This window comes from Chanos chanos, chromosome 1, assembly GCF_902362185.1.
Source record: "Chanos chanos chromosome 1, fChaCha1.1, whole genome shotgun sequence".
NCBI lineage: Eukaryota > Metazoa > Chordata > Actinopteri > Gonorynchiformes > Chanidae > Chanos > Chanos chanos.
The window spans coordinates 6,342,248-6,369,352 of NC_044495.1; the positions used below are offsets into that span (position 1 = coordinate 6,342,248).

The 27,105-nt window shown below is 44.8% G+C and overlaps 1 protein-coding gene across 1 annotated transcript in view; it reads left to right on the plus strand.

Annotated features, from left to right (window-relative positions):
• The window catches only part of LOC115815591 (ryanodine receptor 3), a 93,248-nt gene that overhangs the window by 30,553 nt on the left and 35,590 nt on the right, over nucleotides 1–27,105 (plus strand). Inside the window, exons 24-49 of the mRNA XM_030778559.1 lie at nucleotides 299–446; nucleotides 1,313–1,515; nucleotides 2,031–2,205; nucleotides 2,677–2,885; nucleotides 3,114–3,313; nucleotides 3,540–3,606; nucleotides 3,738–3,898; nucleotides 4,007–4,172; nucleotides 6,080–6,166; nucleotides 6,516–6,742; nucleotides 7,124–7,928; nucleotides 8,218–8,418; nucleotides 9,501–9,603; nucleotides 11,180–11,314; nucleotides 15,407–15,680; nucleotides 16,188–16,302; nucleotides 17,906–18,038; nucleotides 18,711–18,814; nucleotides 19,038–19,173; nucleotides 19,398–19,584; nucleotides 20,078–20,186; nucleotides 20,648–20,768; nucleotides 21,655–21,824; nucleotides 23,862–24,082; nucleotides 24,263–24,353; nucleotides 26,667–26,807. Of these exons, the coding sequence (XP_030634419.1) occupies nucleotides 299–446; nucleotides 1,313–1,515; nucleotides 2,031–2,205; nucleotides 2,677–2,885; nucleotides 3,114–3,313; nucleotides 3,540–3,606; nucleotides 3,738–3,898; nucleotides 4,007–4,172; nucleotides 6,080–6,166; nucleotides 6,516–6,742; nucleotides 7,124–7,928; nucleotides 8,218–8,418; nucleotides 9,501–9,603; nucleotides 11,180–11,314; nucleotides 15,407–15,680; nucleotides 16,188–16,302; nucleotides 17,906–18,038; nucleotides 18,711–18,814; nucleotides 19,038–19,173; nucleotides 19,398–19,584; nucleotides 20,078–20,186; nucleotides 20,648–20,768; nucleotides 21,655–21,824; nucleotides 23,862–24,082; nucleotides 24,263–24,353; nucleotides 26,667–26,807 (4,689 nt within the window). The remainder of the gene's footprint in view (nucleotides 1–298; nucleotides 447–1,312; nucleotides 1,516–2,030; nucleotides 2,206–2,676; nucleotides 2,886–3,113; nucleotides 3,314–3,539; nucleotides 3,607–3,737; nucleotides 3,899–4,006; nucleotides 4,173–6,079; nucleotides 6,167–6,515; nucleotides 6,743–7,123; nucleotides 7,929–8,217; nucleotides 8,419–9,500; nucleotides 9,604–11,179; nucleotides 11,315–15,406; nucleotides 15,681–16,187; nucleotides 16,303–17,905; nucleotides 18,039–18,710; nucleotides 18,815–19,037; nucleotides 19,174–19,397; nucleotides 19,585–20,077; nucleotides 20,187–20,647; nucleotides 20,769–21,654; nucleotides 21,825–23,861; nucleotides 24,083–24,262; nucleotides 24,354–26,666; nucleotides 26,808–27,105) is intronic.

Sequence of the window (27,105 nt, forward strand, 5' to 3'; positions counted from 1 at the left end):
GTTTGCTTTGTCAGTTCACTCGTAACAAACAACAGCTTGGAGTTCTTTCCCTTGAGCATGTTCTGTGTGCATGTGTGTGTGTGCGCGTGCCTGTGTGTGTGTGCGGGCGTGTGTGTGTGTGTGTGTGTGTGTATACACATGCCTGTGTGTGTGTGTGTGTGTGTGTGTGTGCATGTATGTGTGCGTGTGTGTGTGTGCGTGCCTGTGTGTGTGTGTGTGTGTGTGTGTATATATATGTATAGAATGAGAGAGAGAGAGGGAGAGAGATATCTTGACTCTCAGTCATTTGTTTCTGCAGGATCTGAAGAGCAAACGCAATCCTCGTCTGGTTCCATATGCCTTATTAGATGAACGCACAAAGAAGTCAAACAGGGACAGCCTTCGGGAAGCTATCCGCACGCTCATTGGATACGGATACAACATCGAGCCCCCCGATCAGGAGGGTGGTAAGTCCTCTAATCTCCCAAAAACTTGCCCTCTGAACAGCAAAAATCTGTCGAGAGACACAGCACAGAACCAAAAACTAACCCTGTGAACAGAAAACATGTGACCAGAGACACACCACAGAACCAAAAGCTTACCCTATGAACACCAAACATCTGACCAGAGACATGATGCAGAACTGAAAACTTACCCTCTGAACAGCAAACATCTTACCAGAGACACACTCACACTGCAGAACCCGGGAGAAAGCTGCCCTCGTGTTCTTTAAAAACAGTATAAATGTTTCTTTTTTGTCACTAGAGCCGATTGGCTTAATGAAAGTAATTAATTGACTAGAGGATCTCCTCACCTTGTTTCTCCAAGTTTTAATTAGCTTCATATTGAAAGGTTAAAATGAGGGTGCATAAGGCAGTTCACCTCAATAAAGAAGATGGGGGTTTTCTCTCTGCTTAATGGAAAAACCATTTAGACACAGCCAGAGAGCTTTGCTCGAGTTTGTTTCTGTCCATTTGGAACAACAACAAAAAAAAAAACCAGAAAGAAAAACAGAGAGAAGGTGAAAAAAAAGAGAAGTGAAGCTTGAACTAAAAAGGCTCAGATCAAAGCTGTTCTTTTACGGCACTGAAAAGTGTGCAATTCCCACCAACCATTACACTCAGACCTCAATAATGGTCTCTCTAAAACAAAATCTCCCACTTTTGTTCTGTTACCCTCTCTCTCTCTCTGTCTCTCTCTCTCTCTGTCTCTCTCTCTCTCTGTCTCTCTCTCTCTCTCTGTCTCTCTCTCTCTCTCTGTCTCTCTGTCTCTCTCTCTCTCTCTCTCTCTCTCTCTGTCTCTCTCTCTCTCCTTACTTTCTCTCTGGTAGCAGGTCATGTGGTAGAGAGGCTAAGCATAGATAAAATCCGTTTTTTCCGCGTGGAGAGAACGTACGCCGTGAAGACGGGGAAGTGGTATTTCGAGTTTGAGGCGGTGACGGGGGGAGACATGCGTGTGGGGTGGGCACGACCAGGCTGCAGACCCGACGTGGAGCTGGGTTCGGACGACCAGGCCTACGTGTTTGACGGCTACAGGGTGAGCTTTTCTTTTGCGTTGGATCCCATAATCTGTCACATCATGACAAATGATGGACGATTTACAATTTAATGAAGTGAATTTCAATTTATTCCTCCGAACGGACTGATTTGAAATAGAAAAGACTTCTCAGGGGGATTCAGCCAAGCAGGATATCTCCCTAAGTCTTAGCCAACGGTCCAATAGGAGAACACAAGCTTAGGAGCGTTCTTATTGGACAGCCTTAACTTTTGACTTAACCTGTCCAGCTAACTGACGAATCCTGATTTGTACACTGCCCTCAAGCCTGTAGAACTTTCTCTTTTACCATCTGAGAACTTTCAGATTATGTAAAAACCAACAAAAGGGAGTCTCTCTGAAAGCCGTCTGTCTCACAGTGTTTGTGTTAACTTAAATCGCTACTACAAGCAGCAGAGCCTGTGGGACGTATCATTCGCCGTAATTTGCAAAAAAAAAAAAAAACAAACAAACAAAAAAAAAGACTAAAGGACTGTTTTGTGCTTTGTTTCGCTCAGGGTCACCGCCTACACATGGGCAGCCGTTTCTTTGGCCGATGTTGGCATGCCGGAGACGTGGTGGGATGCATGATCAACATGGAAGACAAATCCATGATCTTCACTCTCAACGGAGAGATTCTCATCACCAACAAAGGCTCCGAGCTCTGCTTCGCCGACTTTGAGATGGAAGACGGTGAGGAGGAACTTCTGTTCGGAGTAAAAGATAAAAAAGAAAATTCAGTCTCATGCATTTGACTGAACACGACGTGCAGATGGGCAGACACACGATGAGTTCTCTGAAGAGTTGTAGTAGTACTGTGTGTATTGTAGTTCTTGGTAATAACCTGTGTTAATTATGTGTTTAAGTGTATTTTTCAACTTTTTTGGCCTGCAGTAGACTATGCAATATGCATATTAAATACCACCAAAATTAGGAGTGGTTTTTTTTTAGCTTTACTTGCAGAAATCAATCAATCAATATCAAATATGAAGCAGTGTGATGTCACTGTATAATAAATGAACTCTGGGCATGATGACAGTATCTATACCTGATGTGTTTTCACAAATGTGTGTGTGTGTGTGCGTGTGTGTGCGTGTGTGTGTGTGTGTATGTGTGTGTGCCTGTGTGTGTGTTTTGAAATGGGCTTTTTTGTGTTCTTCTCAGGTTTCATTCCTGTGTGTAGTCTGGGTCTGTCACAGGTGGGCAGAATGAACCTGGGAAAAGATGCCAGCACCTTCAAATACTATACCATGTGTGGTCTCCAGGAGGGTTTTGAACCATTTGCGGTCAATATGAACCGAGAGGTCACCATGTGGTTCAGCAAACGCCTCCCCACTTTCGTCAACGTGCCCAAAGACCACAACCACATAGCGGTAATGCCAAACCACCTCCCTTCATGTCTCTGTCACTTTAATTGTAATAGCGCTTACTGCACACGGAGAGTTTGAGGCTCTCGTGAGTGTATTGCGTGTATTGATTTCAACTCCAAAACGGTTCGATTCTGATTCTTCACACAAGCCAACGCTGCTCTTCCGGTGACCTCCTACAAAGCGGTTCAAACACAATATCAAAGCGAAGCGTCTAATCCCCGTTGTTTGTAGGTCACCAGGATTGATGGGACTATCGACAGCCCACCCTGTTTGAAAGTCACCCATAAAACCTTCGGCACTCAGAACAGCAACGCCGACATGGTCTTCTGCCGACTGAGCATGCCCGTGGAATTCCACTCCGCTTTCAAAACCTGTCCCGTCATAGATATGAACGGGATTCATGAGGAAGAGTCTTTTAAGCTCAAACACAGGTAAGACCTCCCCCCCAAAAAACAGAACGTTCTGTGTGCGTGCGCACATGTGTGTGACAGTAATAACTTGTACATATTTTAGCGTCAATAAACGAAATTTTCACAAGCTCATGAGAGCATTTTTATGTATATGTTTTGATTTTCATGTCATGTCACGTGTCACGTGTGACTGCACGCGCCAAGATAATCATGTCTGAAAACACGGATTCTTGAACTGTTTTCCCAGACATCCAGTGAAGTCTCTGAAACACGCTGAAGACGGGAGAAGAACGGAATACAGCGGCATAACGATGGTCAGCGGTGCCTTTTGTTTTTCTATCTTGTTTTTTTTTTCCCTTTTTATCCCTGTCTTTTATCCACCTCAGACTGCAGAACCCCCCTACTGGGGGGAAGCTCATTTAAAAGATATTGTTTTGTTCTGCAGTACTACCACTCTGTGAGGGTGTTTGCTGGTCAGGATCCCTCCTGCGTGTGGGTGGGCTGGGTCACCCCTGACTACCATTACTATAGCAACAACTTTAACCTCAGCAAAAACCGGACGGTAACGGTTACCCTGGGAGACGAGCGTGGGCGGGTCCACGAGAGGTAGGTTCTCAGTCCTGGGTTGTCTCCTCTCTCTCTCTCTCTTTTTTTTTTTACTGTCAGTTGTTTGGTGACTCTGCTCATCAAACTGTGCTCTTCCACTCTGTCCAGTGTGAGGAGGAGTAACTGCTATATGGTATGGGGTGGAGACATCACGAACTCCGCCCACTCCTCCAGCCGCAGTAACGTGGATTTGGAGATTGGCTGCCTTATAGATCTGGCAAGTGGGCTTGTGGCCTTCACCGTCAACGGAAAGGAGCTGGCCACTTCTTACCAGGTACAGTTAAGTCTCTGAACTGATATCCCGTCCAACAGGACTTCTCCCAAATGCCAGTATGTACAGCTCTCCTGAGTTAAATAAGATTTGAAATATACAAATGACCGTGGCCTAGTTCTCTTTAGTGCCCCCTTTTCCTTGCGACACTGCTAAGCTAGTTAAGTACCCTCATAATTAACAACAAATGTGTGTCACAACCTGCACCGCCATTTTGGACTTTTAGTTTGCCATGTCTTTGTGCTCTTGTTCTGTGCCTGTCTCCGCCCCTCACCTGTTCCCGTTTGTCTGATTATTACCTTGTTAATTTCGCCCAATCCTGTTTTGCCCTGATTAGTTTTCCTTCTATTTAAGTCCTAGTGTTTGCCTTGTCTTTGTCTATCGTTGTTTGTGTATTTTGCGCACTGTCATGCTGCACCTTTTTGTTATCGGCTTTTGTTATTTGTTTGCACTGTATTATGGTCTTCATTTTAAGTAAAGCCTTCCGTTTTTTCACCTTCAACCATCGTGTCTTTGCACTTGGGTCCTGCACCACACCACCAGCCGTGACAATGTGGCAGTTTTTATGAAGACTCCGTGAGACGTTAAATATGTTTTCTCTTTGTTAATAATGGCCTCTAATGTCAGTAGCTTCCAAGTAAATTTAATCACTTCTGGAATGTCTTTTTTTCTATTCTTTTCTTCTTTTTTTTTGTCACTCATTGAGCTCTAGTGTCATAGTTGTACTGCAAATTTCTCCCAGACATTATAAGCTGCTTCAATTAAGTCTCCTGGTTTCCTAGTTGGTCAAAGACCATTTCTTTCTTACTAGACAGTCATTTGGGCAACTAATCTGAATCGGTGGTTGACATTTAATTTATCGTCATAGCAACGGTTACCAAGCGCTTACTAGGCAGTGCTATTATACGCTTCGTCAGAGTTTGGCGTTCGGCGCGCCGGCGCGGCTTACTTACCTCCCGCCTGTCACCGAGTCAAAATATGAGCTGAGGCATACCCAGTGTGACTGTATTACCCAGAGAAACCGATTCTTCAGCTCTCCAATTCTCAGTGTGGGCTTTTCAAGACGTCGACTCTGCCAAGTCTGAGTACCGTCTGGCTGCACATACTTTATGGAGAGAGAGCGAGAGAAGAGGAAGAGGAAGAAGAAGAAGAAGGAGAAGGAGAAAAAGCAGAAAAACCTCTTTTAACGATCTGAGCTCCTTAAAAGCTTCTTAAAAGGCACACGCTAAGCCCTGAGGTGATGAGTCATTCTGTGGTCCTCACTGAGTCAGAGCTGGAGCTCAGGGCTGTATCCAAACATCTCTTCACCTCACGAAAATCTACCAAAGAGGGTTAGAGGACATCAGAAACATTTGGTCTAAAGCCGCAAATTAACTGTGAACGACCTCGAGAAACATTAGGTGATCTCACTGTTAACTCCCAACTCAATTTTAGAAGTGCTTAAGGAACCCCAAAAAAGGGTGACAGCTATTATGTTCCGTGTCAAAGGTCACAGCCCCCCGGGGTGGACGCAGGGTTAAGAGTCTTTCTCTGAAGAAGGGTAACAGTGAACTGTCATGCCTGCGTTACAAAGCTGCATCCTCCTGGCTTACTGGATCACGTCCCTGCCAGTGTGCCATTAGCATGCTGTGTCAGACGTCCCTCTCAGTGTCTGTGGGCCAAGAGGAATGTATGACACACCATACTAATGGTACAGGGAGAACAGTGGGTTTACGGGAATTTAAGCGGATCTGAAGATGGATGCTATTTGAATGAGCGCAAAGCTACTCTCCGGAATCTGTCTGTTATCTTGCTGTCACGTTTTCCTGTCATGTATGGTTTTTGGTTTTTTTCAAGTTTTAATATCTCTTACTGGAATTTTCACACGGTTTTATGGAGTGTTCTGTAAGCGTTTGTCTATGTTTGACCAGGTGGAACCCAGCACAAAACTATTCCCCGCTGTTTTCGTGCGTCCCACTAGTTCCAATCTGTTCCAGTTTGAACTGGGCAAGATAAAGGTTAGTAAAACCATTCGAATAACAACACATGTCTCTGCACGTCTCCACAATATGTCTGTCCGTTTGAAGAGCTTCCGTGAAATTTTGCCAAAAACAGCAATTATTCAAAATCATACTTTAACCACATAAACGGGACCTACCATTGAGTCTTTGGAAGAGGTTTATATGGCATAACTCTTGCTCCAATATCAAAATAGTTATTTTAACCTCTTTTTGCAGTGACATGAGATGCTCTTTGCCAATTTCTAAAGCCTGTTGCCAAAACAGACATATATTAACGAAAAAAATGCCTCAAATAGAGTTAAATTACCTTTTTCGCTTATTTTTTCCCCCCGGCTGACCTTTGTAGAACGCGATGCCACTCTCGTCTGCCATCTTTAAAAGCGAGCATAAGAACCCGGTGCCCCAGTGCCCTCCCCGTCTGGACGCCCAGACCATTAACGCGGTGCTGTGGAGCCGCATGCCCAACATCTTTCTGAAGGTGGAGACAGGCCGGGTCAGCGAGAGACACGGCTGGATGGTCCAGTGCGTGGAGCCGCTACAGATGCTGGCGGTGCACATCCCGGAGGAGAACAGGTGGGAGAGATCTCTCTTTTTTTCTCTTTCCCTAGTTCTCTCTCTCCTTAATCTCTCTCTCTCTCTCTCTCTCTCTCTTTGTCTCTCCCTGTATTTATGTATCTCTCTCACACACCCACTCAAACCCACACACGAACATGCAGCCTAATATTTGCATAAACACACACGCAAATTTACAAACAAAAACAATAATAGAGATGCTTATTCACGCAATCTATGCAGGTTTTCACACGTTTTAGTGACAGAATGTAAAAAGCATGCATGCATTCATACACACAATTCATAAACTCTCCCTTACATGCAGTCATATTCACGCTGTGTTCTATCAACAGTCGTGTAACTCAATAAATAAATTAAACATTTTTTAACTGACTCTCACAGGTGTGTTGATATTATGGAGCTGTCAGAACAGGAGGATTTGAGAAAGTTCCACTACCACACCCTGAAGCTCTACTGCGCCCTCTGTGCATTGGGCAACACCCGCGTAGCCCACGCCCTCTGCAGCCACTTGGACCAATCACAGCTCCTCTACACCATCGACAACCAATACCTGTCCGGTATGCTCCGGGAGGGTTTCTACAACGTCCTGATCAGCGTCCACCTGGAGACGGCCAAGGAGGCTCGACTTATGATGAACAACGAGTTCATCATCCCCGTCACCGCGGAGACGCGCAGCATCCGCCTCTTCTCCGACGCCTCCAAGAAGCACCAGCCTCCGGGCGTGGGCCTGAGCACGTCCCTCAAGCCGCGCCTTAACTTCGTCCCTCCCTGTGTCATCTCCACCAAACGCGACCAGCGCCTGTACAGCCCGGAGATCCCTCTGGACGTCCTGAAGGAGAAAGCCATCAGCATGCTGACGGAGGCGGTGCAGGGGGGAGGGCACCACATCCGCGACCCCGTCGGCGGGAGTGTGGAGTACCAGTTCGTGCCCATCCTGAGGCTGATCGGCACGTTGCTCACCATGGGCGTGCTCGTCAGCGACGACGTGCACAAGGTCCTGCTCCTCATCGCTCCCAACGTCTTCGGCGAGCAGAAGGAAGAGGGAGGGGCGGACGCGACGGAGAAAGAAGGAGTGACCAGCGCCGAGGAGAAGGCGGTCGAAGCCGGAGAAGAAGAGGCCAAGGATTCGAAACAGCCCATGAAGGGTTTACTGGAGAAAAGACTGCCTGAATCCGTCAAGCGTCAGGTAACGTGTTCTCTTTGTTACTGCAGTGTGTTACTACAGTCTGATTAGTGAAATTAAAAAAGAGTCATGTCATTGTAGTCTTAGATTAAGAATTATTTTTGCCACGTTTGATTCATTTGAACTGGAACTGCAGTTAATACTGTAGAAACACGAGTAATTGCAATGATTATTGTATAGATTCATCAATTCTTACGCAAGTCGCATATAAATCGTCGATAATTTTGCGCTCTGATACAAACTGCAGCCGTATCCTCTCTTTCTGTCCTGTTGACGTGTTTGGTTTCTGTAGATGTGTGAGCTGCTTCACTATTTTTGTGACTGTGAGTTGAAGCATCGCATCGAGGCCATCGTGGCGTTCTCTGACAGCTTCGTTTCCAAGCTGCAATACAATCAGAAGTTCCGCTACAATGAGCTAATGCAAGCCCTCAACATGTCTGCAGCCGTCACAGCCAAGAAAACCAAGGAGTTTCGGTCGCCCCCACAAGAACAGGTACGGAGTTCGGTCTATCTCACGGGGACAGGTGTCGAACCCTGTCTCTCAGATTCTGTCTATCTCTCAGGGACAGGTGTCTAATTCTTTTTTTCTCGAGTTCAGCGTCTCAGGAACAGGAATCGAATCGCGTTTCTGTGTGACCAACCCAAAAGTCTCAGACTTGCCTTTCTTTAGTCCACCATTTACCAAGCATGAGGAGTGAAATGCGCTCATTTTAAGTAGATGGCCTCAATGAGTTGATATCCAGAATGTTCTGTTGGTTTAGGATTTTATTTTTCTATTCTACCAAAAAAAAAAAAAAAACTGGTATTTGATTTGTATTTAATGGTAACTCTACAAGTTACCATTTGGGCATTCTTGAGTTTCTCATTTCTTTCATCTCGTGTTGAAAGAGCATGTTTGAGTGATTGGGGGGGGGGGAGTTTTAGTATCTCTCTCTCTCTCTCTCTTCCTCTCTCTCTGTCCCTCTCTAATTCAGATTTTGTTCCACACTCCAGAGCAGCCTGTAGTCAGGGAGAATGTTCTAGATCCGCAGTGTCATTGGCTCTGTCATTGAAACTCAGCGTGATGCTTTAAGCCCTTTTTAAGGCCAAGACAACATCTCTTCACCTCCCTCAGTCGCTCCATGGCTAACGTCATATATAAACCTCTACACTTTTACTGTCTCCTCTCTCCTCTCTTTCCCTACCTTCACATAAAATATACCTGCTTTCTCTCATCACTCTTCCTCTGCTTCATAATGAAACATGGGTTTGGCAAGGGGTTTTTTTTTTTTTGTTGTTGTTGTTGTTGTTGTCGTTGTTGTTGCTTCACAGTTCCTTTGATGTTCCGTTATAATTTTCAGCGTCATTTTAATGTCAAAGAGACCACCTGGTTGGAAAAAAAAAAAAAGAAGATCAAACAAAACAAGTAAACACTTAAATCATGTGGCGCAGGTTTGTAGTACCAGTTGTTGTTTTATGTTGTTGTTGTTGTTGTTTTATGTTGTTGTTGTTGTTGTTGTCTGAGGTCAGTGACCTGAGCCCAATCGATTACGATCCAGTGACATGCAGGCGTTTTCTGAATGTTGTTCCTTATAGATTAACATGCTGCTGAACTTCAGCATGGGTGAGGACTGCCCGTGCCCCGAGGACATTCAAGAAGAGCTCTATGATTTCCATAACGAGCTACGCCTTCACTGTGGTAAGAGCAGCGTCTCACTGTAGTGCTCGTTGGGTTGTATTTTATTTTAATAAGCCTTAGTACTTTAGAGAGCAAAGAGGAGACACATAAACAGTAAAGGGAGTATGCCCTTTACTGAGGGAGACGGTATTGTATAACGAGCGCTCGCTTTACTCAGAACGTTACTGAGAGCGCTTTCACAGCACGTACCATCTTTAAGTCTTTGGGTCTTTGACCTCAGCTCACAGTTGTGACATAAATGTTGACATTTGTACTCTCTGCCTAATTCTTTAACCATAAAAGTACAGACACAGCAAGAGATCTCTGTAGAATGTGTCAGTTATGTTAATTATGTTAATTACACAAGAACTCACAGAATTTGTGTCAGTTCACAAAAAGGTACTAGTGCTAGTGTAATGGCCATGTGTGTATGGCTATTGTGAATAAAAAAGAAAGAGTAGTACATTCCCACATACTGAAGAAATACACCATCACATACGCACGTAAACAACGTGATACTTTAATAAGGTTAACAGTCTATAGCATTATCTTTCATCCAAATTCACAACGGGCCTTAAGATATCATTTATATTTAAAGGCCTGCTGTGTATTTGTAGGACAAATACCATTATTAGCATGTGAACAATACAAGTAATTACTGTGTTACCAGAAAAATGCATGTGTGCTCCGCTATTGTCTAATGCTTATTACATGCTTATAACATGTTAATATGTTATTACACGTTAGTTATCTTCATGCAGTGCTGAACTGTATTTACATAATTTCTCTATAAAGTGTCTACTTTTAGGAGGAAACTGTGCCTGTTTTGGTGAAACCATTTGTTTTTCAATGTACAGTTAAAAGTTATTTTAGAGGAAAGAGCAAGCAATCACATTTAACCTTCGGTCCATTCGGAACATTCTTGGCCTTAAGCCTGTTAACCTCGAACATCGTTCAAGCAGGGCTGTCTCCTCTGTAAAGACTAAACTACTTCGCTAACAGCAAAAGAAAAGATGCTAAACTGCCCCGGAGAGATAAGGACAAGACTAACAGCCTACCAAAACAAGACTCCTGTGTCCTGTGTGAGAGTGGAAGTCTTCAGTTTCCCTAAAGAAGAGCGCTCTCTCTCTCTCTCTTCCTCTCTCTGTCTCTCCCTCTCTCCCTCTGTTGCTCTCTCTTTCTCTCTCTCTCTCTCTCTCTCTCTCTCTCTCTCTCTCCTTCTCTCTCTCGCTCTCTCTCTCTCTCTCTCTCTCAGTCTCTTTCCACACAGACAAGTCATAGTTCAGTGGCTCTGACATCTAGATGTTGTCTTAAATAATTGAAAAGGCCCTGGGTCCTTTGAGGGGCAAGCTATGACTCCAGTGACACTAGCTGCACCAGATAAGTCATCTGCAGCGGCAATGAGTTCAGAGGAAGAGATGGAAAGAAGGGGGGGAGGAATAACCAATAACAAATAACAGGACAGATAGAAAAAAGAAAGAACAAGGCATATGGGAAAACATTGCACAGTTGTGTGCACTAGCTCTGTCAAAAAAAAAAAGAAAAAAAACAATTTCTTGTTCTTGACCGTTTCATGTCTGTGGTTGGTGTTCTACAGGAATCCCCATGGAAGAGGAGGAAGAGGAGCAGGATACGTCCTTAAAAGGTCGCCTCCTGGCCTTGGTTTACAAGATTAAAGGTCAACCGCAGCGAGGTGAAGAGGAGCCTGCGGAGACAGAGCAGGCAGCTCCCTGTAAGAGACAGCACCATGTTCTTCACTCTCCTCGCAATCAGAAGCTCAGCTAACAAAAAAAAAAAAGAAAAAGGAAAAAGGAAAAAAGAATATCAAAACCATTCGAGAGCTGTTTTAGGGGTTTGACTAAATTCAGGCTTCCAGTCGTGGTCCTGAATGACTCGTGGTGCTTTCTTCTGAAGTACCAATCACGTTCCAGCTCTCAGCTCAGGTTGGGTTAGAAAACGATTTAACTGAAATTGTAATTGTTTGACCCAAAAGCTTTTGCTGAGTGGGAAGGAGCATCTGGTTCAGGTCCAGATGGTCTTGCAGAAGCCAACTGAGACCTCCTGAACCAATGTGCCTTTCTCCATGGCCTGTTGTCTGCCTCACATTCAAGGCTGTCTAAATGTGCTGCAGCTGTTTTTCCTCTGCTGATTTCTTTCCCGTAGTGTCATGGTAACGGGAAGTGTGACAGCTTCACTGAGCCTTGTTATGCTGTGCGGTAAACAGACGTTATGTTTCTGGCCTCACAAGCATATACAAACATACACATGAACACAAACAGGAGAAGTTTTTGAAATTGTAATTTAGTGTCCACGTTCAACAAGGACACAAAGCAAAAAGTTATGAATATAGAAATTTTTAGGTTCAGCCCCAGAACTCAAGGTACATTTTCGTGTTATGTTGCAGAATATATTATATAGATATATAGTTGTGCTAAGATTATAGACCAAATAAGGCTGTGAATTTGGTTATGTATCAGAACTGTTGCTGTAAATAGATTTGTTTACCCATAAACCCTGTCTGAACCTACTCTCTTCAGTAGACATTAACCACCATCCCCTCCCCAAACCCCCCCCACCCCCCCCCCACCCCAAGTCTGGAAAGTGCATTGAAGAAGTGTCTGAGTGACCAAGGGGGGGGGTTAAGTTTAACCAAGGGGCTGAAATGTGCTCCAAACGGAATGTAGACTATGAAATCTAATATCTCCCCTCAGGATTTAGCACAAACTCTGGCTCTTGCAAAGCCTCATAACAAACACCAGTATTGATCTCCTTCAAGACAGCAGGAGAAAACAGGAGCAGCCGTCGTGGTTTTTTTTTTTTTTTTTTTTTTCCCCTCCAAAGGCATATGCGTCATTATTTTATTTGTCCTCTGTGTTCTTAGATGTGACTGATTATATCTGTGAACTTAAGGGTCGCGGGGATCACAGATGACTCTGTCTCTATAATTGCCTGCGAGCGAAAGAATATGAATGAGAAACGGCTCATTGGCAAAGAGGGTTCAGGAACGCAGTAGCACAGCTGAACCTGAAAAGCTCTAACGCTCGACTGGAGATACACACACACACACACACACACACACACACGTGCCTTGGCTTTGGTTTTCGTAGTCAATTCTTTTACTGGGGACGACGAGGTTTTAGGAGTTTGAAAAAAAAAATGATTGGGTTGTTGTCGGTAAAGCTGCTTATCCGCCTTCTTCTGTCTCCCCTCTTGCTAAGAATCCTGATTCAGCAGAAACGCTTTGAAACACGGGCGGGCACACACACACACACACACACACACTCCCAAGAGTTGTAGCACGATGTGCCACCATTGCTCCAATTACATTTTTGTTTGGCCTTTTGATTGCTCTGCTGTGTCCTGAGCTGAGCTCCGCTCCGCCACCTGTTCCTTGTCCCTGAGCACTCAGGCACGATGGGAACAGGAATCCAGCACTCCCTTTAATTGGCCAGGTTGTAAAGAGCTTAGTTACTGCCCTTAAGGTCATCCCGAACGAGCGGGATTCAGAAAACGAGGGAAGAAGGAAGGAATGAGTGAGCGAGTGATTGACAGAAAAAAACCTTGATTGTTGACCTGAGTCATAACTCCTCTAACGTCAGCGGCTTTCCCTCCGAGATTTAAACAGTCTCGTTTTTCGGGACACAGTGAACTCAGTGGGGAAAGTGGTTAGCATTGACTGTGTCACTTAACTAGAAATTTGAGGGGTCAGACTGGAAAAAAAAAATGTAGAAACCCACCATCTGGTAATAATGTTTGTATGTATATGATTAGAAAATATAGATATTAGATACTGGTCCCTGGTGGGCATCCTGTTGTTCTCTTGGACTCACTGGAAAATTAAGGAGATTAAGAAGGTTAGTGTAGAGAACTGTAAAGTTGGCATAGCATTGTATTTGTGTCTCAACAGTTTATTCGTGAGATGTTTCGGCAACACAGCGGCGTTCACCGTTGAGCATTTCAAAGACGTCTACGAGGCGTAGAGTGAGCTGTAGGAGTTTTTTTTCTGCGAGACGTTGTAACGACAGCAACCAGCTGTGTTAGCTTGGTTGTTGGCTTTTGGAGTAGCTTTGTTATTCCTGACAGCTCAGGTGTTTGTACTCTAGCGGTGCTGTAAATGAGCGATTATGTTCTGCGTCGTAGGAGGCTTGGCGAAGAGATATTCTTCTTTTGGTTTCGTTAACGTGCACTTTTGTGAACGGATCCGCTATATTTGTTTTATTATTTGGTTCAGACACCCGCTGTGTACCCTCGAGGCTTTCGTTGTCAGGGTAAGTCGGCTGCGACCACTTTCGAAGTTTTCTAACACCTTTAATTATAACGGTGTGAGGCCAGCTAGCGGTATGCCGCTATGCGATACCGTAGTGCGGTTAAACTTACCGTCAATGACCGGGCTATCGAGTGACGTGCTGTTTTTCTGTCCGTCTATGATTGACACCCTCCGTGTGTTGTGTAGAAAAGTGTTCGGCACAGTAGCCACACCGGAGAAATAAACACGGTGTAACTAAAACTGTGATATACAAGCTCTCTCTATGTAGCTGCGGTTTTGAACTGCGGTCAATGCTCTGTCGATATTCACACACACACAAAAGAGTCTCTCTCTCTCTCTCTCTCTCTCCCCGTCTCTCTCTCTCTCTCTCTCTCTCTCTCTCTCTCTCCCTCCCCATCCCTCCCTCCCGCTCCAGTTTTCAAACACAAACAGCCAGCGCTGTATTGATTTGCTCTTTAAAACGCCTTTGGGGACTCTTTTCACCCCCCTCCTCATTATGGCTGTCCACACACAAATGATGCACTTTGACCCTTAGCTGAGTAATACCGAGCTATGAATAGCAATCACTTCACTCCCTCATTATTACATGATAAATCCACCAATCAACTGAACTTGAAGTTTAATTTCCTCGTCGCGAACTTACCGGTCGACGCGTTTTAATTTTAAACAGCAAGATTAAAAGGACAAAATGTTGTTACGCTGCTGTTGCTTTTGTTCTGGAGAAGGGAACTTAGGGTATGTTAATTTTTCGTGGGAGGTGGTGGGGGGAAGGGGGGGTGGGTAAATGGTGTTGTTGTTTTTTTTTTTAACTTGGTTTCTTTTTACATTGTCTTATGAGGCTGTGAATGTGTTTAAAAAATATGAAGGTCTTTTATTTGTTGTTTTGTTTTTTTGCATTACCGAGACACGCTTTAAGTTTGAGGTCTTTGAATCACACCCGATAAAAAGGCTTGCTGTGGTGACAATAGCTGAATCAATGCAGAGACTCGGGCGTAGGGCTTTTAGGAGGAGCTTTAATGGAACGACGGGGAGTTGACGCTTAGCGTGGCCTCTGTTGAACCGTTAGAAAAATGAACTCCTGGCCACCAGGGAAGCCCCTTGGAGAGAAGCGAAGAGGTTTACAAGGAGATTTCGTGTATGTAAGAGTTGCTCTCTCCTGTGTGGGTCTGGGGAATGTTAATGTCGTCACTATGGTCTTCTATTGTTCTGTCGCTTACTATTGAGAGACACAGAGAATAAACACAAATACACAGATAAACACTGTTACAAAGATGTGTTCTCTTCAATGGAAGAGAGGGTGTATTGCATTTCTAGGCTAGCAGTGAAGATTAATTGGATGATGATTATGATGATGATGATGATGATTATGGTAATGATGATGATGATGATAATGACGAACGCCATGACCGTCACTATCATATGACGATGATAACATTCTCATCAAGCTTATCACCATCATCATCATCTTCATCACCATCATCATCATTAGTGAGACAGATTCCATGGTTGCTATGGTTACTATACACTAATATGCCTGTTCCCTGCTCTTGTGCCAAGCCAACCTGAAGGAGCTGATCTCTCAGACAATGGTGAGCTGGGCCCAGGAGTGCCACATTCAGGACCCTGAGCTGGTGCGTGTCATGTTCAGCCTGCTGAGGAGACAGTACGACAGCATCGGAGAACTGCTCAGAGCCATGAGGAAGACTTACACCATCAGCGCTGCCTCCATACAGGACACCATCAACCTACTGGCCTCACTGGGCCAGATCCGCTCTCTGCTCAGCGTACGAATGGGCAAGGAGGAGGAGCAGCTCATGATCGACGGACTCGGGTGCGAGTCACACACACACGCGCACACACACACACACACACACACACACACACACACACACGAGCAAGTGAATATGCTGCATATTCCATCCTTCATGCAGATGAACATATAGAATGCTCCTACATCCACAGATATGGATACTTATACACCCACACAAGGTCACACACACAAACACACATGTTCTCCTGCTTACACGCGTACACACAAATACAAGTATTCTCAAGACAGATGCACACATGCAGTTCAGCCTGGGTGATTAACTTGAGTAATCCAGTCGTGTTGCATGATTTATTGGCATGCCTTGAGAGAAGCCATTCTGCTCAGGCAGCTGTAGGAAGCACGCGGCATTTCATAGATAACACAGACAAAGTTAATTGGACAGCAACATAGAAACCATTCGTCATTTTTTCAATTTCCATTCATACAGATGAATTTGTTTCTCTCTCTCTCTCTCTCTCTCTCTCTCTGTCCTTGTCTCCCCGTCTCTCTTTCTTTTGTTTTTTTCAGTGACATCATGAACAACAAAGTGTTCTACCAGCACCCGAATCTGATGCGTGTTCTGGGCATGCATGAGACGGTCATGGAAGTCATGGTCAATGTGCTCGGTGGAGGAAAGTCCCAGGTACAGTTTACCTGCTCAGCTCTCACCTGCAAACCTACCGCAAATGATGCACTGCCCAGCTATGACTCTGTATACCCAGCAGTGACTCTGCAGACCCAGCTGTGACTCTGTACACCCAACAGTGACTCTGCAGACCCAGCTGTGACTCTGTACACCCAACAGTGACTCTGCAGACCCAGCTGTGACTCTGTACACCCAACAGTGACTCTGCAGACCCAGCTGTGACTCCGTACACCCAACAGTGACTCTGCAGACCCAGCTGTGACTCCGTACACCCAACAGTGACTCTGCAGACCCAGCTGTGACTCCGTATACCCAACAGTGACTCTGCAGACCCAGCTGTGACTCTTTATACCCAACAGTAACTCTGCAGACCCAGCTGTGACTCCGTATACCCAACAGTGACTCTGCAGACCCAGCTTTGACTCTGTATACCCAACAGTGACTCTGCAGACCCAGCTGTGACTCTGTATACCCAACAGTAACTCTGCAGACCCAGCTGTGACTCTGTATGCATAGCTATGGGACTCTGTGTATATACAACCATTACATGAGGAATTATAGTTACATTCCTAGATGTTTCAAATGATTGCTGTTGAGGCAACAAAAGGAGAAAAAGTTGAGAAAAAGTGAGATTAAACCTCAGCTCCTCACTCACTTTTACACATACAAATTATTATTCAATTCACCTTTAATTTCATTTCATTCAACGCTTCAATCAACCTTTAATGTTCCATTGGACAATTGATTCTCTCTTGTATTCTGAAATAGGAATGAAGCTCCTTGTTAAAGCATTAAAAAAGAAATCACTGACGTGCAAGTCAGGTCGTTGTTTAATGGCAAATACAGCACCAGTTGTCAGTTGTTCTGGAGAATAAGACCTGTCAGTTGTGGGTGGATTTCCATTACTGTATACAGCTTACGTACCATGCTGTGAGTCAGACTCCCTCTTCTGTGTGTCTGATGAGGTCATATGTAAAGAGCTCACTGCTTTTGTTTTATGCAGCTTTAGGCTGATTTGGCAACCAGTGAGGGTAATTAGCTTTCTACAGGAGGTTGTTCAGGATTGGAGCGGTGTGAGAACAGGACGTGGATATGTCAATGTGTGTGTGTGAGTGTGTGTGTGAGTGTGTGTTTGTGTCTCTGTGTGATTTGTGTATGAGGATCGTTTTCAGATGACCAGAGCGTGGACAGTGGGCGTTTGGACTTTTGAGGCTTAATTAGAAGCGGGGTTTGATTTATGGGGTCTAGCACTGTGGGAGCTGAACGTTAATTAGACTGAAAAGAAGCCAGGGGTTAACAACGCTCATTTTTTTTGTTTGTTTGCTTGGATTTTTCGTTTGTTTGTTTTTTTTTGTTTGTTTTTTTTGACTGATCTGTCTGAGCAGGCGCATTTCCACTCACCGATATAGAAAGGTTTCGTTTCTTACCGCGGTTCTCAGATTAGACCAATACACAATCAATTCTTGATTTATGACTATAGTCGTTGTGCCATATCGATGTCAAGAAAACATGGAACAGAAACTGAGCTTACTGTAAAAAGCATTATCTTCTGTGGTAACCTCTTTGAATTTTAAGCTGTCTGCATTATTCCCCCTCACAGGAAATTGCTTTTCCCAAAATGGTGGCCAGCTGCTGTCGGTTCCTGTGCTACTTCTGTCGCATCAGCCGACAGAACCAGAAGGCGATGTTTGACCACCTGAGCTACCTGCTGGAGAACAGCAGCGTCGGGCTGGGTGCGTACCGGGAGGGGTTTATTTTTGGAGTTAGCGTGGCGGTGCGGGTTACAGTACAATCAGGCTTCTCTATCGCGCTCTCATTTACAGTTTTACCAATAACCCATGGCTCTAACGCATTATTAAAACATGAGTCAATCCTCAGTCCATTGTCAATGCGTACAGATCAATTATTCATGAGGTTTTAGAGCTCTTGATAAAACTGCCTTTCTCAGCTTATTCATTATGGAGTCTGTAATATCAAACAAATAAACATTTGACTTTTTTACGCGCTTTTGTACACTTTGAGAATAAAGCATCTTTAGCTTGTTAGTTTGGCTTTGTTCTTTTGTTATCATCAAACATTTAGTTGCCGTTGTTTGTCACTGATCACCGGACTACTCAGCTGGTCTATTGCATGTTACAGTGGGAGTAGAAATACTGCCCCCTTCTGACCTGTCTTTGGCAGTACACAGAAACATAAAACATAATATTGGCCAGCAGTAACCTAACTACTCAAATATGTGTCTATGTGGCAATGGTGGTACTAATTATAAAATGACATCACATTGGCTGATGCTCTATGTATGTGTGTGTGTGTGTGTGTGTGTGTGTGTGTGTGTCTATGTGTATGCATGTGTGTGCGTGCATGTGTGTGTTCATGCTTGTTTGTGTGTGTGCGTGTGTCCACAGCCTCTCCATCTATGCGGGGCTCCACTCCTCTGGATGTTGCTGCCTCCTCTGTGATGGACAATAACGGCCTGGCCCTGGCTCTAGAGGAACCTGACCTAGACAAGGTTTGTGTCTGAATGTGTGTGTGTGTGTTTGTGTGTGCGTGTGTGCATACGTGCATCTGTGTGTGTGTCTGTGAATTTAGATTGCTATATTTTCTATGCTGTATTTGTATATATTTTCACATGGCTGAAATTGGCTGTGTAAAGTACATACCTGGCCACTGAATTTACTTTGAAATGTATCTCTGTGTGTGTGTGTGTGTGTGTGCGTGTGTGTGTGTGACAGGTTGTGACATACCTTGCAGGCTGTGGACTACAGAGCTGTCCTATGCTCTTAGCCAAAGGCTACCCTGACATTGGCTGGAACCCTATAGAGGGAGAGCGTTACCTGTCCTTCCTACGTTTCGCTGTCTTTGTCAACGGTACGCCTGCACTCAGCCGTCAGCACACGTAAACACACAAACAATCCCAGGCCAACTCAAGAAGTAAATACGTTATAAATACACATACCTCAAAAGCATTCTCTCTTTTTCTCAAACTCACACACACTCACACACACACACACACAGAAAGGGAGAGAGAACGAGGTGACTTTTTTATTCTAACCTTTCTGTTGTTGTTGTTGTTTCTGTTTTGGTTTTCTCAGGGGAGAGTGTTGAGGAGAACTCGAGCGTTGTTGTGAAGCTGCTGATTCGTCGGCCGGAGTGTTTTGGCCCCGCCCTCCGCGGAGAGGGAGGGAATGGGCTCCTGGCTGCCGTGAAGGAGGCCATCAAAATCTCGGAGAACCCAGCGCTCGACCTCCCCAGTGCTGCACAGGGCATTAGCTCAGACGCGTAAGAGGCGTTTACTAATACACGTGCACAAAAGAGAAAAAACAAAACATTTTCTCTCCTTCTCTTTTCTCCGTTCTACTTCTAAACCCCCAGCGATGCGTTTTAAAACATAAACATAACAGGATGGCACGAAACATACCAGCGTGGTATATACAGACATCAGGAACAGTATTCGAAAAATGTCATCTTTCTCTCTCTCTCTCTCTCTCTCTCTCTCTCTCTCTCTCTCTCTCTCTCTCTCTCTCTCCCGCTCTCTCTCTCTCTCTCTCTCTCTCTCTCTCACTCTTATCTGTGCTTTTACCTTGAGGCCTGTTTCCATGTGGAGGGAAGAACACCAAGTCTGCTCTAATTTGAAAATCTGTCGTTGACAGCGTTTGCCGGAGGCTGCGTTTTTCGTTAAGATCTTACCATGCTGATGCTGCTTTAAATCTTTTTCACTCAAACTTCCCTTACTGCCCCCTCCTCCTCCACCCCCCCCCTTCCCGTGTCGTAGATCTACAGAGGATGAGGAGGAGGAAGAGGTGGTTCACATGGGCAACGCCATCATGTCCTTCTACTCCGCCCTCATCGACCTGCTGGGACGCTGTGCGCCCGAGATGCACGTGAGTTTTTCTTTTCTTGGGCCTTTTTCAAGTGAGCTTTTCACGTAACCTTGATCGAAATCGCAGTTTTGTGAAGCTAAACCTAGGATTTAGTTCAAATTTGCGTGTGAATGTGTATGTAATCTCAAAATGCAAAATGTGTGATTATTGAGCCTGGAGCTTAAAGTACCATTGGTCTGTAATTTATCTTAACTTGTACTGTTTATTTGTCTTACCATGTACTGTTGTCTTGGAAGTTTGTCAAAAAAAGATCTGTCTCTACATCTCTAAATTGCTTGTTGATTTTCGGAATGTATCGTTTGCAAGACGGCGATGATGAAGAGAGATGGTTGTTTGTATGTAATCTGTAGTCAGTGGCTGTCAGTGTGTTCGCTTAATTAAAAGTACACGTGAAAACCTGTGGATGGAGATGGGGTTGCAGATGGGCGTCTTGCTTAAAACACTTTGCCGTAACCTTACAGCTGATTAACAAGGGCAAAGGTGAGGCGTTAAGAATCCGCGCCATCCTCCGATCACTGGTGCCCACTGAAGACCTGGTTGGCATCATCAGTATTCCGCTCAAAATGCCTGCTGTAAACAAAGGTAAAGTCCTCTCTCTGTCTCTGTCGCTGTCTCTCTCTCTGTCACTGTCTCTCTCTCTATCTCTCTGTCTCTCTGTGTTGGTGCCACTGGCAATCTTTTTTTTTTGACCTTTGAGTTAATGATAGGTCATAAACACCTGCAGTGAGACCGACCACTTTACAAGATTTTACTGTCTGTTTAACGCCGGCCATTTTTGGTCTGAATGTCAGATCAGAGCTTTCGAACAAATTGAAATCTATGCACAATCTGCAGAATATTATCAACGCTCGTTGACGTAGTGATTTTCCAGTATTGCAGCCAGTAGTTTGTTGCGTTTTTGTCACTTATCGATCTGCCAGCCCGGGCGAATATTCATTTGGCTTTCATCAGTGGATTTTTCTCCAATTCCCTTTGACTGTAGCCCTGCAAAGTCGACGTCTCCAACCATTCTGGCTTTATCCCAGTAAAATTCCTGCACGTGGGTTTTTTTTTTTTTTTTGGCTCTCTTCATTATTCTGCACGAAACAAGACGAGCGTTGCCGCACAATGAGAGCTGACACGCGGCCAAGAAGAAAACAGCTCAGCCGTGTTTCCCTAAGAGCTCTGAGCTGCCTCACTCCTAATGAACACACACATCCTGCTAAATGAGAGAGAGAGAGTATGAGAGAGAATGTGTGTTCTAAAAGCAAAACCTTCTGTAACTAAGACATCACACAGTCGAGTCGTGAGTGCATTTTGCCCACCTAATAGATATTAAACATGAGCATGACATCGATTTCCTTCTGCCCTTCTCTCTGTCTCTCTCTCTCTCTCTGTCTCTCTCTCTTTCTCTCTCTCTCTCTTGCTCTCTCTCTCTCTCTCACTCGCTCCCTCGCTCTCTCTCTCTCTCTTTTTCTTCTCTGCTCAGATGGTACCGTGACAGAACCTGACATGTCAGCTAGTTTCTGTCCGGACCACAAGGCTCCCATGGTGCTTTTTCTGGACCGTGTGTACGGCGTCGAGGACCAAAGCTTCCTCCTGCATCTGCTGGAAGTCGGCTTCTTGCCCGACCTGCGCGCCTCCGCCGCCCTGGACACGGTAAAACTCTCACTTTTCCATTCTGATGGTGAACGTGGAGTTATGGACGCCATACCTTACGCTCTTGCTTTGGAGCTGTTTGGATGGGAGTAGCTGAATTGGGTTAGGGCTCCACACCAGGACCTGGAGAGATGAGGGTGAAAAGTCTGTGCAGACGCTCAAGTATATTGTGCAGTTAATCCTGGATTACTTGCTGCTTTGGCCTTTAACAAGGCATTTGTCACTAGGTTGCTCCAATGGTACTCCAATATGGCATGTCTGTCTCAACTCATCCCCGTAGAGAAAAAGAGATTGACTAGAGGAAAGTGTGTTTAATGGCCCAGGCAAAGAACAGTTGATGGACCCTTAGGTACAATAATACAAACTTTGAATAAGTTATATGAATGTATAACTTTTGTTATAACCACTCAGTACTCTGAGGTGTGGACAGCACAGTTATAAGTATTACACTGGCAAACTTCGTATCATTTAAACCTTTTTTTTTTTTCTTTAATTGAACTCTATCTGCTCTAGGCCGGATTGGGCTCAGTTCATGTTCAGCTTGTCAGCGGCTCACTCCCGTGTGAGGGAGCTGTGTGTTGTATTTGTGGATAAGGCCTGACGATGGGGATTCCCTTTGCGTTTGATTGAGGCGTAGGGGTGGTGGAGTAACCCACTCTCTGCTTGTTTTGGACCTCCGTCACACCACCCTCCATCACCTAACACTGCAAGTGCTAATGTGGCATCCGCTAAATATAGTCCTAAATCCAGCAGCTGCCATTTTTTTCCCCCTTCTTTTTTTTTTTTTTGCAGGCAGGCAGGCGAGTAGAACTTTGATCCATGTTGAGAAGAGCTAAGTATCATATAGTCAGACTTAATCTGGCAGTTAGACGAAAAAAAAAAGAAAAAAAAGAAGGGCTCTGATTGATTCACGCGAAACGCCAGCTCAGATGACTGGGAGAAAAGTCTTGGCTGTCACAGCTTTGGAAGACGCCGCTTCAGGACTCTGTGTGTGTGTGTGTGTGTGTGTGTGTGTGTGTGTGTGTGTGTGTGTGTGGCGTGTGTATGTGTGTAGGTGTGAATGTACGGGTATATCTGTCTGTTAGCAAAGAGTTATTGAGTCAGGGCTTCCTTTTGAATTTGTCGCCCGTGTGATCTTCTGCGAAGCCCTAACCCCGCCAGCAGCTTCTCTCTAAAGATAAACGTGACTTTAGAATTCTCCTGGCGACCGTGCACGAGCTCAAAACATTAACGTTCAGTTCAGCGGATCCATTCGCTCTCCCTTACCAAATTAGCAGATAAACGTTTTAGATCGAGAAAAGCCTTGAATGGAATGACCACTAAGTCCTGAGATCTGTCTGATTTATGTCCACCTTCTCTCTCTCTCTCTCTCACATTATCAGATCTGTAAGCTGACCCACTCGTATAAATGCCATGCAGAGGAACCCAATCTTCTGTTTTGTACACGATATCAGTAGCGACGTCAGTGCATTATCGCAAATTTGTCGTAACATTACATTTTGACTGACTGTTATCTTGATCTTCATATGAACCAGTGTCTCTCTGTCTCAATGTGTGGCACGAAGGCCCAATTTTCCAGATTAAATCTACTTGAGGATAAAGAGATTATTTGAATAAAGACTCTCAACTAAAACTAATTCTCAACCAAAGCTCCTGCTCTTGCATCTGGAGCACCAAAGCACAGCACATTTTAGATTTCCTTTTGCTCTGACAGTCCTGACTCATTTCATCGGGTAAACATCGAGCTGTTGATTCGCTGAAGTCAGATGTGCTAGAACAGGGAGAGACCGAAAATGTTTACTACCTCCAGAATCCAGGCTGGGGAAAATACTATATCAAAGATACCTTATCAAGTCTTGTTGTAGCATTTTTCGCTAATGGAAGGGATCGCTAGGGTGCGTAAAGGAGGAATCCAATAGAACGTTAGGTCCATCACACTGAATGAAAATGTATTAAATGGAATGATCAGATAAAGGCTGTGTGTTCTTACCTGTCTCGGTGTTAATTCTCGTCTCCGGTGTGTGTGTTTCGCGTTAGGACGCGTTGAGGACCACTGAAACGGCTCTGGCGATGAACAGGTATATCGGCTCGGCCATGTTGCCCTTGCTAACCCGCTGCGCCTCTCATTTCGCCGGCACGGAACACCACGCCACCCTGATCGACTCCACCCTCCACACCATCTACCGCCTGTCCAAGGGCAGAGCCCTCACCAAAGCCCAGAGAGACGCCATCGAGGAGTGCCTGTTAGCGATCTGCAAGTAAGGACGGCGTCTGACCCCCCTCACGGGCGCTTTGGCTTCTGAACGACCAGCTTCTTCTTCTCGCCTGTTATTACGATGTTATCGGTTAATGAGATTTCTAATCAGTGTTTTGGTTTTTTTTTTCTTTCTGTATTTGTCTTTTTCTTGGTTTTCTGGCGGCGATGTGGTTTGTTGCAGGCATTTGCGTCCCTCCATGCTGCAGCAGCTCCTCCGACGTCTCGTCTTTGACGTGCCCTTGCTGTCTGAGTACTGCAAAATGCCCCTGAAGGTAAGCTCTTCCAAAGCTCCTATAACCAGACCAACTCTCTGATATATGTAGAGCACTTTTTTCGGTGGATCCGTGTGCTCATTACTGGCGGCCTCATTACCCCCCCCCCCCCCCCCCCCCCCCGGCTCCGTCCCTCACTTATCTCCTGTTAAAATATTCCTGATAAGCGCTAACCTTCCCTGTCTTTGCACTTGCACGAAGAATGTCCTAAGGATGCATCTCATTCCTCCTCGATTTCCTTACTCTTGAGAACAGAACAACTACAGTACAGTAACCCCTTTACTATAAAACGCAATGCTAACTAGAGGTGGACGGGTTTGCGGGTTGGAGTTGTTTTTGTCCTTCCCAAAGAGTATTTTCCGGCTGTCGCGGAATCAGGGAACATGCCCGCTGCACTGTAGTCGGCACAAAATGAAAACTGAATGTTCCTCTTTTTTGCGGTCAGCATAGCCATCTTGGGTTTCGCCGTTAAGATGTTCTCTGACTTTGTCTGGCCCTTGGTGATGAAGGTCGATATTGTCGGTGTACCCTTCTGTGCCTCAACGGTTATGCTTGTTCAGTGGGGAGCTGATATGTTGGCTCATGTCATTTTTCCCGCTGTGCCCTATATTAAAATCAACCCTACAGGCTTTGCAAAAGGCATGGCCACTATCCTGGTGGCGGCAGATAAAAATGGAAACTTGTCCGTCCAACTTTGCTTAAATTTGTAGGTGTATTTGGGTTTTTTAGGTGGAACATCGTCCGGCCTTGACATTTTGACAACAGCTAAGTTAGCTAACTAATTCTGTCAGCATTCAGCTGTTCTGCCTGCCTGCGCAGAGAGCAGCTGCGCACACACCCCTTGACTCCAGTTGTGGGTTGCCAGGTTGCGGCGACAAATGGGATGAAATTGTATACAGCGTGTGGATTGTGTGGTTTGGATTGTGTTTCATGGACGATCTGGCAACTTGGGTAACATCAGACAAACATACAAAACTTATGGATCCGTGTATGATTACAATTTGGTATTTGGCAGACGCTTTTAGCCAAAGTGACTTAAAATAAGTGCATCAGTCAGATCTTATTACCTCATGATGATTATTCATAATAAAATTTGAGGGCCACGCAAATTACGGGAGTTTTCCGGGAGAAACAACAAAACGGGAGGGCGCTGGGAGATGGCCTTGAGATACGGGAGAAACCGGGGAAAAACGGGAGTGTTTACAGGTATGCTGTTAATCTCGACCAGACCCCTCCTAATGTCAGTCTAATCGGCCATCTCTCCACCTACCTCATTGCATGTGGCAGCTCTAGCTTTCAGTCGTACTGTCACATGGTTCCTTCTTCCATTTATCCAAATTTCAGCAAAAGCCCCTCCCTCTTATTTCTGTTGGCCCGCCCACTTTTCCTACTCTTTAAAGGGCCAGCGCAACTGAACGATCTCAGCCGCTCGCCCCCCCCCCCCCCCCACACACACACCAATGCTCCAGAGCTCTGCGAACTGAGGATATTTGTACTAGCTCTTAATTCCTAATGGCTGCTGTGCACGCTGTTTATCAGAGCAAAAGCAATTTGTTTCCTGCCTGGCAGGCCATTAATGATATTGTTTTCTGCCTTAAGCAGAATTTGGCAGCACTGTCAAGGATAAAGAGAAGTGTGATAGAATGTAATTAATTTTGTAATACTGTGTGGACTCTGTGTTGCTGTACCCTGTCCAGCAGGGATGACTAATTATACAGTATGACTCAAAAAAATGCTGAAACAGAAAAAAAAAAGCAAAGCAAAGAATACACTGACTTTTTGTGCCCTTTGATCATTCTAATGATTCTCTTGAATGGTCTGAGCAGACAAAATGGAAAATGATCCAGTGTAATTGTACAGTGTCTCTTTTTTCAGGGCTAGTCCCCCCCCCCCCCTCACTCTGTTCACCTTTCTTTAGGGTAAAACATTAGTGTGAAAATTTAAAATGATTATCACGTTGCTGTTGAATCGGACAGCTCACAGATTCGGCTGTTACAGACTGAGGCGTGCGCGGAGATGTTCTATTCACCACAGTCTGAAATGGAATATAAAATGTTCTAGAACACACCAAAATTCTGATGCAGAGACCTCACACTTTGTGAAACACATCCTTGATGTATGGTGTGTGTGTGTCTGTATGTGTGTGTGTGTGTGTGTGTGTGTGTCTATGTCTGTGTGTGTGTATGTGTCTGTGTGTGTGTGTGTCTGTCTGTGTGTGTGTGTGTGTGTGTGTGTGTGTGTGTGTGTGTGTCTGTGTGTGTGTATGTGTGTCTGTGTGTTGAATGCACCGTTGCTCCACTTTTCTCTCTGCAGTTATTGACCAATCACTATGAGCAGAGTTGGAAATACTACTGCCTCCCCTCAGGCTGGGGTAGTCATGGGATGGCCTCAGAGGAGGAGCTGCTCCTCACCAAAAAGATCTTCTGGGGCATCTTTGATTCCCTCTCCCAAAAGGTACGTTGTCATATCTTTCCAACCTCCAGAATCTTCTCTTTTTTCCACCCCATCTGTGTACAACATAAATGTGTTAGTAGTTGGAGACGGGTCTGACATTCCATATAGCTTCCTTTTTGACCATACCTATAGTAAAATGCACTTCTTGAAAGGAATTGAATTGAATTGAATATTGAATTTCAAGTTTTAAATATGAGATGATCAAGTGAATATGTCCCCACATATCCACATATGTCTGAAAAAAAGAAAAAAAAATCTCAACATTCTCTCGAAATGGGCAAATAGCTTATTAATAGCT